This window comes from Pleurodeles waltl, chromosome 8 (genome assembly GCF_031143425.1).
Source record: "Pleurodeles waltl isolate 20211129_DDA chromosome 8, aPleWal1.hap1.20221129, whole genome shotgun sequence".
Lineage (NCBI taxonomy): Eukaryota > Metazoa > Chordata > Amphibia > Caudata > Salamandridae > Pleurodeles > Pleurodeles waltl.
The window spans coordinates 1,186,332,060-1,186,349,429 of record NC_090447.1 but is presented as its reverse complement, the minus strand read 5'-3'; the positions used below and the strand labels follow the sequence as shown (position 1 = coordinate 1,186,349,429).

Below are 17,370 nucleotides of genomic sequence, written 5' to 3'. Positions count from 1 at the left end.
GTGGAACTAAGCCTTATGATTGTCTGAAATAGTTCTTTAGTGGAATCCTTAGTGTGTTCAATTTGTTTAGTGAAGTATGACAATTTTTCGATCAGAGACTGTTTTTTATGTCCTGCAATGCACATTTCATATTTTTGTCTCTCCTAAGGATTGTAGCCCTTCCTCCAGATTCGTTCCTGCCTGCGACAGCTCTGCTTAAGGGCTCTCGTGTGTTCAATAAACCATGGCGCGAAGGGTTTATTCCTGGTACTGGTTCTAGTTTTAGGCAGAGCTAAGATATCAACCATAGATTTCAGCCCTGAGGATTAATCCTCTGACATTTGATCTGGGTCCTTAGTAAGGACTGCTGCAGAGGATCTTAGTAGTGAGTTAAGTTCAGAGGGTTGTATTTTATGCCAGGCGTGGGAAACAAAATATTTATGAGCAGACTTATGGGCCCCATCCAATATGAAAGTTGGAATGTCAAACTGTATAGCTTTGTGGTCTGACCAGGTTATTTCCAGGATAGAGGGGTTTCGTATGCTTGGGTTATAACAAAAAATGCCGCCAAGAGGAATGTCCAGCTGGAAGTGAGAAGACCCCTGGCTCCTGCAGAAATGGACTTCAAGATGTGTGGACCTTAGTTGACACCCACGAACTAGGATTCTGTTCAGCAGGGCTAGTGGCACTGGTGTCCCCTACACCTATGGAGACAGTAGAGAGATGGACCTGCTGGACAAGACCCTGGAGTGGGACCCCTGACTTCCGCAGACTCAGGAACTCTGCAAGTCTCCAAAAGAGGCTATGGGACCTGGAGGGTGAAAGTAGAGAGGGCACACTGCTTTGGGGCACCTGGACTGCCCAGAGAGGAGAAAGGTTCTGTAAAAAAGAGAAAGCAGTAAAAGTCAGCCTCCTCAAACAGTGCAACATTTAGAGGGTAGGAAGACTGAAGAAACCACTCCTGGTGGCTGGAACGCGGCATCAGGAGCAAAACACAATTTTCCCAGTCCATTGAATTATTGTAGGTATTAACGAATGTCATTGTAGGATGGTACTTTCCTTAATCAATTTAATGGTTCTGCGTTGGTTTGATGTGAAATATTTATGCTTCTACTGATGTGATGATACCCATACAAAGCAATTAGGCCTAACTTTTGATAACAGCACTTCATTGTATTGTGTCTATTGTAGGTTGGAGTTACTGTGGTCATAAGTTCAGGGGTAGCTAGGGGAATGAACTGTTAGAAAGGTGTCACCACAGGTATTCCCACCTGCCTTTGTGTATATATTTGTAAATGAATGTGTAGTATTGAGTGTGCATAATAAAGTATTTTTCCTTTTCATAAGTAAAATCCCTCACTGGACACTGATGTATTGTGTGTTGTTTGTTGTGTGCCTGTGGCCTGGGGTAGTAGCCTATATCAACTCCCCTGAGTAGGCCGTGCTACCCTAAGAATAAAGTGCTACAAAAGGCTACTTGGCTTCCAGTAGACAGAATCTTTTTCTCACCTGTGAATAATAACCAACTTTCTTACACTAGCCAGTCAATGACTACAAGAACAGTTCAAATTCACCATAACACATAGTTCTCACCGAGAGCATATCCCTTATCCAGGACCACCATGACTAAGTCTGGGGTGTCTGGAGTGATGCACAGTTATGCTCCAACCCAATCAAATCAAATGAATGATTTCAACTGACCAAGAGAGATCCGAAGCCCAATAGACAATCATCATTACTTAGATTACTGCTTAATAGCAAAACTTGGAGGTTACCTGATTTGGTCCGCTAACAATGATTTAGAATCATGCTGAAAGACCAAATTAGTTCATGGATATTTCATAAGTAGGTATCACCACTGAAAAAGGTAACACCCTGCACATGATCGCACAACAATATGAAGTAGCCTTATTACTTCGTGTTATTCCCCATTTTTGCTTTGGACTTTAAATCCAGAGTTAATAACATGCTATGACATTATTGCCACACTGGCCTCTTGTCGCAGATTTAGAGCTCTAATTTAGGGTCATTGTCTACCTGTACAAACTCCAAAATGTCCTGAGTGAACATATTATACATACCAGAATCTGAATAGCTGCAGGCAGATTATCTGAGGGAAAGTCTGGAAGACCAATAGTGGACGATTCCTGAGAGCAGAGTGTTGTTGCAAAGGACAAAAGCTGTGTTACTCTGGAAAGAAAAGGGAATAAGTGTTCTTGAAACCAAAATCGGAATGCATTGTTGGTACTGTAATATAAAAGAAACATTTTCAGTGCAAAGAACAGTGTATGCATATAGTGGGAAATAAGCCTTTATCTCGAAAGCAATATGTTATATCAGAACAACAGATAGACTAGTGGTGTAGCAGGAAATATAAGCATTTTTCTATACGCTAACTTAAAGGCAACAATATGCTCTCATTTTGGTTCTTGGTATAGCCAGTCTATTAAAATGCTTAAATATGTCAACATTATTAACTATGTAAGGATGTGGATGGGTAAGAGAGAGCCAGAATATTCAATGTAAATCTTTTGTTTACAAATCATGAACATAGTATCACTCAAGGTAAAAATGGGCATTGTGGTGAGATAATTCATCTGGAACCCTAACAAGGGTGACACGCAATTATCTGCATGATTTTTTTGGTCTAAGTGCTACTAATAAGGAAGTGCCTCACCCTTAAGGGGATCAGGGAGGTGTTGAGAGTCCGAGGGTCCTGAGCTGAGGTGAGATGTAGGTGTGGCGAGAGGGGTCGAGATGAGTCTCGTGGCAACATTCTGAATGGTCTGGAGTCTCTGTGTAAGGTGGATTGGGATTTCGGCATAGAGTGCATTGCTGTAGTCTAGCCTGCTCATGATGAGGGCTTGAGTGATGGTGCGTCTGGCTGTTTGGGGTAGCTACTTGAAGCTCCTATGTAACATTCATAGGCTGATGAAGTAAGAGGTGGTGACAGCTTTTACATGAGGTGTGATGGTGAGTTTATTGTCCAGGATGAGACTTAAGTTTTTGGCTTGTTCCGATGGGACTGGCCTGGTCCTAGTTCTGCTGGCTACAGGAGGAGTACCAGGGTGAGCTTTTGTTTCAAAAGACCAGTACCTCTGATTTGTCTATGTTAAGATTCAGGCAGTTCTGTTTCATGCAGTCTGCCACTCAGGTAATGCTGTTTGTAAAGTTATTTCTGGTGGTGTTGGCGTTGTCTGTCAGGGATAGGATGAACTGCATGTAATCTGCATAGGATATGACGTCGCACACATAGGCTCTGGTGATGCCTGTGACGGGTATCATTGCGATGCTGAAGAGTGCTGGGCTGTGAGATGAGTTTTTTTAGGTTCGGAGGTGTATGGTGGGAGCCTGACTCTCTGTGTTCTGCCTGTGAGGAAGGAAGGAGGATATCCACTTTAGCTCGTATTCCAGTGTGGTGTAGCCTTGAGACGAGGGTGTAGTGAAATACAGTGTTAAAGACTGCGGAGAGATTGAGCAGGATGTGAGCTGTGGTGTCTCTGAGGTGGAGGATGGTCAAGATGCCCTTGATGGCCGCATTGAGGGTGGTTTCTGTACTGTGGCTGCTGCAGAAACCTGATTGCATGCTGTCTAGTAGTTGGTGATCTTCCAGGTGGCTGGAGAGATGTTTGTTGTCGCTGGTTCGTAGTTGCTGAGTTCGCGAGGGTCGGCCAATGGTTTCTTTAGGAGGGCGTTGACTTCTGTGTGCTGCCAGTTGATCGAAAATGTCGCACATTTGATGGATGTGTTGATGATGGATATGAGTGCAGGGTTGATGGTAGATCCTCCTAAGTTGTGGATGTTGTGGGGGCATGGGTCTGTGGGGGTTCCTGAATGTATGGATTTCAAGATTGCGGCAGTGTCCTCATTGGTGAGTGGTGTCCAGTCAGGTTGGTGATTGTCATTGCTTGTTGTCATAGGTAGTTAGTCGATGATGTCTTCTAGGTTGGGCTGCGGGCTGAAGTTGCTGTAGAGCTTTGTGGTTTTGTTGTGAAAGAAGTTGGAGAGGTTCTGCAGAGTTCTTGCAAAGTTGTGATGGTGTTGGTTGTGGCTCCAGGGTTGGAGAATTCTTTGACAAGGGAGAAAATCTCTTTGCAGTTGTTTTTGGAGCTGGGTTCTATCCTCAGTGCCGGGCCTTTTTGTTGCAGTTTCACTTACTGTATAGTTTGTGAAAACTACGCAAAGAAGAGAAGCAGATTGAAAATGGGCACTAAACACTACTGTACCTCAGTGGCTATTGTCACTGAGTGATATCTCCTTAGTAGGCCTGCACATTTGCATGTGTGCCTCTTGCTACAGCTGCCATTCAGTAACAGCAGCTGTAGGCAGAAAGAGTCTCCACAAGTTTCAGTAGTTAAGAGGAAAATGTAATAAACAACAAGGGAGCCCATGACCAGTGCAACCTCTGCCGTCCAATATCCGGGATTAACTGTCCAAAAAGCACAGTTCACCCAAACAGCAGGCAGAGACCAGAACTCAGAAGTGGAAGCCACGGCAAGAGTATAGAAGTATGTACAGGCAAGCGCAGTTGCCCTGCAAATACACAAGGCATTATATTTACAGTAGTAAACATAAACCCTTATGATTACATCATCTTCACCCTTTAACAAACAAAGAAAAAGAGATACATGCAAACACAAATCCTTATACCTCGCAGACACAGAGGGATTATGAGTACAGTGAGAAGAAGACATCTACAGCTGGAGAACTCAAAACCACGTGGAACTTTAGAAACTTCAGAATCATAACTACAACTGCTAGCTTCACTGTGCAGCTTGCGAAGCACTGAAGTATCAAAGGATGTAAGCAAACTTGACACGGAGGCTGCAGAAGAAGTAAAATATTGAAAAACACCTTTGGAGAACAACTGGGAAAGAACACTGCAGCACACAGCAGTTGGTTAAACAGATTTGAGCCACCTGGAGCTATATAAACTAACTCCATGATTAACAGCTTACAAGACAACATTCTCTAACTTGTTCCTGCAATAACATTACTAAACTCCTTTAACTCCACCACCCTTTTCCCAAAATCAAAACTGCACCTCTGGACACCTAGCACTTTGCATAGGAGACAGACTTTGACTCTCTCTTCCTCAACTGATAATAACCTATTCTCCAACTTCAAAAGAGATCAACTTGATGTGATGTTTTTTCTCAAAATTATCTTTAAAAATGTTTTGTTGCCGAGACACTTTGCTAGCAAGTTCCTTCCCCTCGCCTTGAATTAAATTATCCGAGCCATTCTGGAAGGCTTTCATCCAGTTAGGTCAAACGTTGGTCCGGTGAGTTTTTCGTCATAACAGCTTAAATTGTTAAACACCAGCAGTACTATGTGAAGTTGTTAAGGTATGACCACAATTTATGTTTCATAACGTTCTCAGCATCACACCCCAAATCTATGGCTGTATGGATACCTTCTTTCAAAAACCTATTCATCCTCTCCACTAGGCCATTGGAAGAGGGAGAATACAGAACAACAAGCACGTCTGATGTGCACTTACACAATAAAATGTCTCACCAGCATAGAAGTGAAATGTGTACCATTTATTGTGACAGGTTCTTTAGGGGTACCTTCACATAAAAGATTTTTTCCAAAAATGTAATTACGGAATTGGTGCTGGGAACAGAAACAAAATTAAAATCGACCCACTTTAATAAATAATCAATTAACACCAGCATATACTTTTGCTCTGTAGGTAACATCTCAAAAAGGTAAGCAAACTCTAAAGCAACCTTCCTTTAAGCATCACTGGGCAAGGGAACCATATGTATAGGTGTTTCGTGAGTTTTCCAGTGCTTAGCTGACAAAATACACACATTGCAATCATTAAACAATTTGGAAATCTGTGATTCCAAAGACAGCCACCAATAGTAGTGTTCAGTGTTTTCACAGGTGCCATTCAACACAAGATGTCCCTCATGTGTTAGTTCAATCAATTGATCCCTAATGGAAGGAGGAGGAACACAAAGATCATGCCTCAGCAAAACACACTTTACTACTGATAACTCATTAAAACCTTGGGCAAATGGCCTCAGTGCTAAATCCCTTGAAATCAGGGTTTAGATATGTACCTCTCTTAGACATAACCAAGTTTATTAAAACCCACCTTGACCTAGGCACAGTTATTCGGCTGGATGTATTAGCAGCTTTTGATATGGTGTCACATGACATTTTCCTCCATAGACTGAAAATGGCAGGAATTGCTGGCACTGTGTGGAATTGGGTTAAATCCTTCCTCTCCAATCGCAAGCAAGCAGTCTACCTCAACCCATTTACATCAGAATTTCATGAAAATTATATGTGGTGTACTGCAGAGCTCAGCATAAAGGCTGTGCCTATTTAATATCTATTTGGCTCCCCTTGCTGCTACTGTTCAAGATTGGGGCTTCAGTGTGATGTCTTATGCCGACGACACCCAGTTGATGTTTGCTTTTAAACACCTTGACGCCTCGCTTTCAGTCAATTTTCAGGGTTGTCTATCTGCAGTTGCAGATTGGATGCAAAAAAGCTGTCTTTGTCCCAGCACCGAATAATCAGAAATCTTGAAATTTGGCTCCTCATCCACTCCTGATTTGACCCATCTGTGGCCTTCTGAAGTGGGACTTTCCCCTGTCCCTTCTACCTCTGCAAAAAATCTGGGGGTCAAGTTAGACAATGCTCTGTCTTTCAAACCTTTCGTTAATGCTACCGCTGGAGTCTGTTTCTCCGTACTGAAAACCTTAAGAAAGACCCTTAAATTCCTGTTGGAATGCTCCAGAAAGATCATTATTCACGGATTGAACCAGACTTGATTATGCCAACGTGCTGCTTATGGGGCCAGAATGCAGCACCAGATTAGTGTTGAACATCCCAAAAAGACAATCTATTCGTAACGGCTTAAAATGCCTACATTGGCTGCCCGTCAAGCAAAGAATACAGTTCAAAGCCCTGTTAATAACATTCAGGGCCACACAATTGAGAGGCCCAAATTACATCTGTGATAAGATCAAAAGAAACCTTCTCTGAACGCTTTACGTTCAGCCAACCACAATTTACTTTGTGTTCCTAAGATCTAAAGGACCACAGCAGATGTGTGTTCTCTTTTTTGGCACCATAACTCTGGAACCTGTTACCTGAGCACATTAGATGTGCCACTTCAGAGAATGCATTTAAGTGCCTTCTGAAGACCCATATCTTCAGAGAGATCTAATGTCGGCTGGTCCTTCTTCCAGTCTACTCCTCTTACCTGCTCTTAAGGCATTTAGCGCTAGGACGCTCCTTTTGGAGCAACTGTTTTGTGCTTTACAAATCTATTTAATTAATTAATTAATTCATTCGTTCATTCATTCATTCAATGCAGCATCAACGCACCTTTCTTTAGGTCAGCCAACCTAGACAAAATTCAAAACAGTTTGTAAAATAGCAAAATCACATCTTTAGATTCCAAAATATCTTTAACATGTGCTACAACAAACTCCACAGCATTATCCTGCCCATCCAATACGTCAGCAACAGGCAACCTAGATAAAAAATCTGCTCTTACATTTTTATCTCAAAGTATACATTTCACAGTGAAATTGCATTACTGAAGACATCACAACCACCTGATAAGTTTGCTTGAATGAGAGAAAATGTTGTCTTAATATATAATTAAATATATATATCATTTAATTTGATATTGCGCCTGACACACCCCAACAGGAGAATCTGGGTGCAGCAGTCAAAAATGATGAGAAATGTCATGGAATAAAATTTGAATAATGCAGTTTTAAAACATTTCTTGATTTTGCTGTATTTGGTACAGGTACAGACATGAAGTGGCAACTTGTTCAAATAGCCAGATATGAAAAAGCTCTGCCCCCACGTCTAATACCCTGGGCACTGAACGTGCGGACTAAATAAACCGGGTTTTGAGCTAAAAATTACCATTTGTCCTGCGTAAGAGTAATCCCAACTTCCTCTAAACACAGTGAGGACATTATCCAAAACCAGATTATGTTCTTGTATGTTGTCAGCATAACCAAGAACATCGTCCTGTAGGTTTACACCCCGAAAAACACACTGCAAGTTGTGCCCATAGGTTTTTGAAAACCATTAGATGCAGAGGTTGATCCAAACAGCAATCTAAGAAACATGTATACTCAAAATAGTGTGACAAAGGTAGTTAATTCTTACAATAGAGCAGCTAAGGGGAGCTAATGATATTCAGATCTCATAACAAACAAAGAACTTTGCCTTACCCAGATAAGCTATTAATTTGTGGATATTTTGCAGCAGGTGACAATCAACTTTAATATTCTTATTGAGTATGCTAAGGCGGCACACAAGCGAATCTCCTTTGACTTTTTACGAACTATACCAATAGGGCTGATCAACTCTGCAGAACTGGTCGCTTGAATAAGGCCGTCACGGACCAGTTTGTGCAACCATTTCATTAGATCATCTCTCGCAGTTAAAAGTACTGGTCTTAATTTGTGAGCAACTGGGACAGCGTGTTTTTTAAGCCTTATTATGAATTCAAATTTAGTAATGTAGTAAAATGTTATGTCACAAACCTCTGGAAATGTTTTGACAACATGAGTGACAGCATCACCGTTAGTGTTTTCAACAAGAGAAATGGGAACATTAAAAATCATCACTGACATGAGCCTGGAACCAACATCAAACCTAATTTTGCCAGATCTTGCCACCCAACAATATTTAATTTCACCAGATCTTGCCACCCAACAATATTTCTACCTTTCAAACAATCAATCAGTTATTTGTATAGCACAACTTCTCACCCGTGGGGTCTCAAGGTGTTGGTGAGGGGGCGCTGATCAGTCAAAGAGCCAGGTCTTGAGGTCTTTCTTGAACTGATTCAGCGAGGGGGACTGCCTGAGTTGGAGTGGCAGTGCGTTCCAAGTCTGCGCTGCGAGGTAGAAGGATCTACTGCCTGCTGTGTTCTTCCTGATTCTAGGGGTAATGGTGAGGGCCAGTTGAGCAGAGCGGAGTTGTCTGGAGAAGGCGTAGACGGATAGGCAGTAGTTGAGGTAGGCTGGTCCAATGTTGTGCAGGTCCTTGTAAGCATGTGTCAGGAGCTTGAAGGTGATGCGTTTGTTGATGAGGAGCCAGTGCAGGTTTTGCAGGTGTGCGGAGATGTGGCTTTGGCTGGGGATGTCCAGGATGAGCTTGGCCAATGCGTTCTGTACTCTGTGGAGTCTTGTTTGAAGTTTCCTCGTGATACCAGTATAGAGTCCGTGCCCATTGTAGAGTTTGCTGCTGACGAGTGCGTGGGTGACCGTCCTTGTTTCGATGGGGATCCACTTGAAAATCTTCCAGAGAAGGCAAAGTGTGTGGATGCAGGACGATGAAACGGTGTTGACTTGGCGAGCCATGGACAGTGAGGAGTTGAGGATTATGCCAAGGTTGTGTGCGTTGTGAGTAGGGGCAGGGGAGTTTCCAAGGGCTGCTGACCACCAGGAATCATCCCAGGCAGTGGGAGTAGGGCCCAGGATGAGGATCTCTGTCTTGTCCGAGTTGAGTTTGAGCAGCTGCCTTTCATCCAGTTGGTGACTGCTCTCATTCCGTTATGGAAGTTGCTGTTGGTGGTTCATCAGTAAAGGATAGAATTAGCTGGGCGGCGGCGGCACGGAGTCTAAAGCAAGGAATCCGAAGTAACAGTGATGCCCGCCCCTGAATCAGCCATCATGTGCAAAGTAAGATCTGCAGATCAGTAGTCCTTCTTGGATCTTTATCAAAAACCAGCAGTAGACAAACTTATCTCTAATACAAATGTCAGGGGATACCCCAAAATTTCAAGCAGACACCAATGGTCTTAAAGCAGATTCTTCTGCATTTTGCTTACTTTTGAAGAAGGTACATTTTTCCTTAAATACACTTGGCTCCTTGGAAATCTTATTTTTCGGTCTAGCCGTAGCCTGAACATTCTCATTCCAAACACCAAAAGCACCAGGTGGAGCAGGCCTCGCAGAGAAACCCAAACAGTGTGCAGCATCCACATGCACCCCCAGATTATTTTCCTTCTCTCTCCCAACGATTCCGGTGACTGCAGCAGGTGATAACTGAGACCAGTACCTACTGCAGCCGCCAACTCCTGGGGCCAGACTGGCCACTTTGCCACCCTAGCATTTCCTTGGTAGACGACTGGTGAGGGGGCTGCTTTCGGAGTACCGTGGGCTGCCATAATACAACCATAAAAGGAGTCTCCTTTTGTGTGGGGCTGGTTTTTTGTGGCCAGGGTAGGTTTCAGTTTGTAGTCTGGCCCTGGAAATGACTTCCAGTAGAAACCATAAGACACAGGGAGTAGGACAAGAGAGTACTGGAGTCTCGTCAGCCTGGGTCAGTTTGCTTCAAACGTGGGCACTCCAGAGCAGTTAGTGCCATGATTAAAAGGACTTTAACTGAAAGAATGGACTATGACGGTGTAATGTCCATCATGCTTTAATAACCAGTTATGGTACAAGGTCTAAACAACGTCGTTAGCACATATTGGCAACTTCTAGAACGTACAATGCAACAAGATACTCCTTTCGTTGCTGTCAGCAGTCTGAGGAAGAAAACGGCAAATGCAATATAGACTGTTAACCGTATTCTAATGTGCTTCTGTAAAGAAAGTTGCAATGTTTAAAATACTTTTACATTAATGTAATGCTTTTCATGGCCTCGTTAGACAATGATTTAGCAGGAAGGGAGCATATCAATGGTGCGGTCACAACAGGAGTTTTAAAAGAGCACTAAACAGAGGGTGCATAAGAAAACATACATGTTACAAATTGGATGCCTTTTGGAAGGAAAAGCTATGTTGAGCACTGCTGGTACATTTTTGTCACCGACAAAGGAATGGATGGAGGCGATCTAGGGCTGTAAGTGGAATGAAAAAGTGTGATGTGTGTCTCTAACGAGGACTTGGCCTATGTAGTCAACGGTAAGACTTAAACACGCAAATTAATTTTCTGTGATTTCCACAGTGAGCCATCCAATCAGTATTTTGGATCCACTCCAAGCTTGCTGTTATTGCACTCATAGCTATAACACATCAAACGAAACACCTACAACCAGCCAGGATAGGCTTTTTCAATGGTTGATAGATGTTTCAGATAAATGAGTAACAATAATGATTGTGTTGTAAATAAATAATACTGAAAATATTTCAATTTTGAAATTATGAGACTATGCATTAAACATTACTGAGGTCTGTGGAAGGGGTGTCTTCAGAGTGTCGTAATCAATTCCTTTATCTTTACTCTGGGATAGAAATGTACACCATCTTTCTCTCCGGATGTCGTCCATCTGAATACCTTATCCCTCACCTCTTTCCTCTTCGCCACCCTCTTCCCTTTCTCCAGAATGCACTTTCTCGTATCCCCTCACCATCCCCAAACACACAACGCACACATTCACCTTTAAGCACTGCGTTTTCTTTTAATTTCATCTTGTCAATGTTGGGCGCTAGTGTACCTCCTTCACACATATTTGCACAGAATCAGAAGTGCAACTGGAATAGGTGACCAAAGCTCTGTGCACTCTGTAACAAAGCCTAAGATTGGATGACCATAAATTCACACCTTTCTAACCTGACAGACACCGTGAGAAACGCGCATTGCCTTCAGTCTCAAATCCAGAGCTCTCAATCATAGCCCATTATAAACTCACTGAGGCTGTTCAGTTTAAGGTATGTACTGTAGAAGAGTAAAATGTTACACGAAACAGAGGTACAGAAACACTACAACCTGGAGATAGCTAACACTTTAGGGAATGCAAGATTAAGTAAAACCTGTCTGCTACTATTTGTTCAACCTGAGGCCAATGAGGAGGGGACAACCCCAATACGCTACAAAGCACCTCAAGGATCCCCACTGCCTGGAACGCTTGGCTGGGGATCTACTAGCCACACAACACTCTGTTGTTTGTTTCACTTGGTGCCACGAAGGAGCAGCCAATACCACTGCGCTATAAAGCGTCTGAAGGATCCAAGATATGCAGGATGCGCTGGGTAAAGCCTAGGGTGGGCTTGACTTTGTCCGTCATAGCCTGGAGGAGGTTGGGCTGGGCCCCTTATTAAAGCTTTTTGACTAAAGCTCTAAGACGTATTGTCTTCTCCAGCTGCTATTACTATGGGGAAGCGTGAGATGGGAGTTGATAAGTCTGCTATGGTAAAAAAGAAAACTCTGGAGGGGTTTTTGAGAGACCAGTGGAAGTAACTGTAAAAGAGCTGGCAGAAAGACGACTCTCTTTCACAATGGTTACATAAACCACTTCTTTGTCACAGGGTGAGCCTTCCACTATGCTCATGGTTGCTCAAGGCTGTCCCTTTGGGAGGGATTCATTGAGTGGGCCAACAGTCTTGCCACAGCGTACTACTGATGTAACCCTAGTTTTACCTTTTCCAACTGATAGGTCCCCTACGACGAAATGGAAATAGGTGCTCATTGGTGCAAGAAAAATGGAAAAATGGCTCCCTTAGATTCACTACTGACTCTCAGATGGCAAGTGCTAATAACGCGACTACGAACCTAATTTGTGATATGTTTGCCAGCATTCTGCAAAACTCTCCCCACCCTTTCACTTGGAGTCAATTGAGAAGTCCCTGTTACATTTGGGGCTTATTGTAGCAGGACTCTCACCTAAACTGCCACAAAAGCAAGCATCTAGAGTGTCAACCCAGATACTAACAGGCAAGGCAACAAGCTCTCAAGCAAAGGACACGGCGGACTGCTCACTCTTTGGAAATAACTTTGGCGCACAGCCCCTAGCAGATCAACCACTGGCAAGGAGGAGAACACATGTTATTCAGGAACCGCAAGACCTTTGTCACAAATCGTTGAGGCCCAAAGCCTCTCGGGTATGCCATCTCCCCTCGGCTGCTTGTCCTTACGTCATGGTACTGGCCAATGTTACTGAACGTACAGATCAGGTGGTGAAAAACACAGAATAATTCATTAATAAAGTGACACATGGGCAACACACGAATATCAAGCCAAAGCGTTATCTTTTAAAAAGATATTCACAACTAGACTGGACTGCGTGGGCTGCCAGGAAAAAAAAGAGTTCAACAGTGATTGTGTCATTGTAAAGTTTAGGCATCCCACTGTAGAGGAGGCATACTTGGATTGAGGTCTAGCGACAAGGAGGTCGTGCATTTTATTTTTCATTCAGATCTTTTATTTTTATATTTATTTGAGACTGAAAACTGGCAAACACATGTTTCACGACATCAAAGTCACTTCATCAGGGCTAATGTATTATCCATTGCTATTAAACATCAGAATTTCAGAGCTTTAATACTTAGGCCCTCATTACGAGTCTGGCGGTCTACTGACTGCCAGACTCGCGGTGACGGTCCCACCCTGACGGGCCGGCGGTGAAGACCGCCAGATTATGAGTGTGGCGGTTTGGCCTGTGCCAAACCGCCACTTTCCCGTTCCTATCGCCAGGGCGGTCGGACCGCTGGGCCAGAGATAAGCATCTCTGACCCGGCGGTCCACCAAAGATCGCTGGCAGTATTAAGAGTCCCCATCCTGGCAGGAATTTCATGGTAGAAAGGCTCCGGTGACAGGAATTCGCCCTCCCCCAATCTACACAAGTGCCCCCCACCCCACCTTCCCTTACAACATTCCCACCCCCACCCCAAACCCCCCAGTAAGCCCCACTCCCTGTCCCCTGTATTAACCCCTCCACCCCGATCCCTGTACTAAACCCCCACCTGCATAGACAGACACGCACAGCCTGACATTCACTCACACTCACAACACCCTTACAGTAACGTGCACAAACACAACACCCTTACAGTAACACGCACACACATCATCACATGTAAAGATCTACACGCATGCACAAACACTTCCCCCTCCCACCCTCCATTCATGACACACCCACACATCCATTCACACACCCGGCCACCCTTCTCCTGCGGAGGACACGTACCTCGTCCGACTAGGTGCTTTTCCCTGAGGGGATGGGACTGGGTGTTCCACCGCTGGCAGCGCCCCGCCATCAGGACACCGCCAGGCCGTATTACAGGTTGTAATACGGCTGGTGGAGTCCTTTTGGCAGGACGGGGCCAGCGGTGGAACCACCTCTGCATCGCTGACCGCCAGCAAGACTGCTGGCGACTTTCCACCTAAAGAATGGCAGAAAGCTGCCAGCAGTCCTAATATGACGGTCTGCAGACCGCCAGCAGTGGCGGTCTAATGTCAGCTTTGGCGGTCTTGCAAAAAACACGCCAAAGTCATAATGAGGGCCTTAATCTCTTTGATTCCCATAGAACAGAAACACAATGACATAGCTGCAATCATTTCTGCCAATCTGATTGTCAGGGTGAACGGAAGTTGATGTGATATTCTGATAAATCAGTCTCTCTCCTTTAATTCATAAACGCCATGATAAGTGATGCAAATGCATCCTGATAATATAACGGGCAAGCACTTACCCACTGCTAAGGAGGATTTGACATGATCACCATATTTAGGTCGGCCTAGCTTGGACTCCATAAAAGTATTAATCCTTTGGGTTTTTTCCCCACAGACTACGGCATTTGCTTTTACCTGACCTGCTGCCTAATGCTTTTATCAAAAACGTCCAAGTGCCTATAAATAGTCTGTTCTCAGTATTATCTAACTAGAATGAGAATGACTGACAGAGGGGGCGGGGCTAAATTAATCCTATGGATATGGATGCTCTTCAACCACTGAATGTTGTTGGTAGTTTGACCAATCTCTGTCCTACAAAAGATGGTTCCATATTTGGCGGACCAATATCTATGGCCCAGGTAGAATGGGCTGGAATGGATTTTAATTTGTGTGAGCCAAGACTGCCATGATATTAATAATACTGTGAGGCAGGGGCATAACACTGAGCATGCTGCTGCCCAAGAACCTAAGTGTAATGCCTTGCAGGTGAGTGGAAATTCCATGTTGACTCCTGAGAACCCCTAAATTAGAAATATATATACGTTTAGCTGCAACGTTTCTGGTTCGAAAACAAAAGTATTTAAGAGCAATTGGTGCCTTTTTATAGATAGTTCTGATCTCTGCATGCTACAAGAATTTTTTTAAGTCCCTAATGTGAAGTCACCTGCAGGTCAATTGGCCATAGAGTGGTCTGTGCACTTGGGTTAAAACGTCACTTTCCTGCAGTGTGAAACAAATGCCCACCCATTCCAGTGATGATCTTGTTTTAAAAAGTACAACACACACTAGGTAAGCCATCCTTTTGGTTACTGTTTACAACAGGTGCACTAGTCACTCTGTAGTGTTGCAGATGCTAAACTTGCTGGGCAACCTTCTATGTGTGCATGGTGGGAATGCAGCCATTGTTATTGGTTGGGGGGGACTTCAACATCCCCTTTGAACCATAAAGTTTACTCAGTGAAGTGAAAAAGGCAGAAAACGCGATCTGGGGTATGCCTGACTTAGCAGCATGACAAAGAACGAATACCTACAAACAGCCCTACAATTAACTGATATCGCATTGTCCCTTGGTGTCCGTGCATGTAACAGGCGGTCACCATTGGATAGCATGGCTGCCCCGACCTTTGCAAAAGGCACTTATTGCAGTAATATTTAGTACATTCTGTTCAATGGCTGTGCATGGGGCGAGAGTGAGCACAACACCCCTGGTACTATTTTTTAGAGGATCCTTAATTCTGGATATTGCAGGTAAAGAAGGATTAGATTTTGCCCCCATAGTCATCACCAATAATCGTAAGAACGTTGGGTGGGCAAATCTGTTTAAGAAGGCTATAGCTATTAAATCTATTTATGATACAACTGTTAGTACACTGGAGTTAATCAGTACTACCCCACCTTTTCTATTATATGCCCACACTGTTCTTTTGAATGAGATAAAAAATTGAGAAAAGCTAGGGGAAGCATTCGATCAGTGAAGAGGGTAAAGAATGGTTTACCGTGGAGGTTGAGCTAGGAAACTTGATCTCATGGCCACAGTTAAAAATGTTAACAGAGCTATAATTAAAGAAGCAAGGGCGACATACAAAACATGCATTTGCAATGCAATGTGTCTCGCATTTGCTCGAGTTAGAGCTATTGGCGCTGTAAATTCCTAACTGGACTTTTCTTACCACATAAATTGAAAATGAAAAATAAAACAGTTGGCATAAGCAAGCCGATTCAAAGGGCCACGGCCACCATGCGCATGAGTGCGAAGGAGAGACACAAAAAGAAAAAGAGGTTTGCTCACAGTCGAACATATTGGCAATAGTGCAATTACCCATGTAACAGGGTCAATTGCCAATGCGGTAACAAAATTGCCCCAAAGAGGGAAAAACTTAAAGTATTTACCAATGATAACAAAGGAGTTTTGAAAGTCAAGCCCACAAACGACTGAAAGTGGTAGGTGTGAGGTGGGTGTGGTTAAAAGCCCACATAGATACCAACACGTCGGAAAAGCAGAGCTTGCGCGCCGCTATGCTCAACCTAAAAAACATAGTCAATGATGTGGCAACAGAACACGGTGATTCATCAGAATGGTCAGTTAATAATCAAGTTCATAGATCGGCGGCAAAAGAAGGATCACAATTGTCTCTAATCACACATTAAAGTCACAACCTATCACTTGTAAACTGGTCATACCTGTGACCTTATTAACAATATCCCACAGAGTGCAAGTGTGCTATCTGTACATTCAGGAGAGTAAGAAACATATGTTACATTTATATTATAAAAAAGTTTTAAAGAAAATATGTTTAAGCTGCTTGGAGTTCTACTTCAAAAAACTTCTGTTTAATGAGAGTCATAGTTTTCCCACCAATAACTTATGTGTGGAGTAAAGGGGTAACTTCATGGAATGTGGTGCTCGATACAACTTCTGTTTTGGACTATTTCTATTGATAGGAATATTAGTACCAGGATTTTTCCTCTCCTGTCAACTTACTCCATGTCTTGCACTGCATGTAGGAAAGTAACTAATGTTTCCAAATTCGATTCTATTAGGAACTGGGGATGAAGAGGGTGGATTTTTCTGGGCACCTCAAGGCAGGCCTTAAAACATTAAACACATTTTTTTTCACACACACTCTTCAGTCGGTTTTCAACAGATGCATGTCAGAAAATTAGCCCTCATGTACAAGACAAATCCAGATATTAATTGCTACAAGGGTAAACAAAGGTTAGAAATAACTGGGTTATGTTATGAGTAATTGCAGAGAAGCATCCTTCTCCCATTACTAAGGCACTGAAGTGCTTTCTTAATCTGGGTACCCTTTTCGAATGGTTCTGGGAGTTCTATGCTTCCATGAGGTATGATTGCAGAAGGATAGAGATGTGTTAGTCTAGTTTACTAATGGTTGACGTTGATTAGTGTGAAAGCAAAAGGAGTTTGATCCATCTTAAAATCTTTGTAGTGTTTTGTGTTAAACATCCTTGCTATTTTTCACTTAGCTGTGTCTTC

General features: G+C 43.3%; 1 protein-coding gene across 1 annotated transcript in view; it reads right to left on the bottom strand.

The window, feature by feature from the left end:
• Positions 1–17,370, bottom strand: part of VWA8 (von Willebrand factor A domain containing 8) — a 1,423,713-nt gene that overhangs the window by 1,054,071 nt on the left and 352,272 nt on the right. Inside the window, exon 8 of the mRNA XM_069205432.1 lies at positions 2,061–2,169. Within this exon, the coding sequence (XP_069061533.1) occupies positions 2,061–2,169 (109 nt within the window). The remainder of the gene's footprint in view (positions 1–2,060; positions 2,170–17,370) is intronic.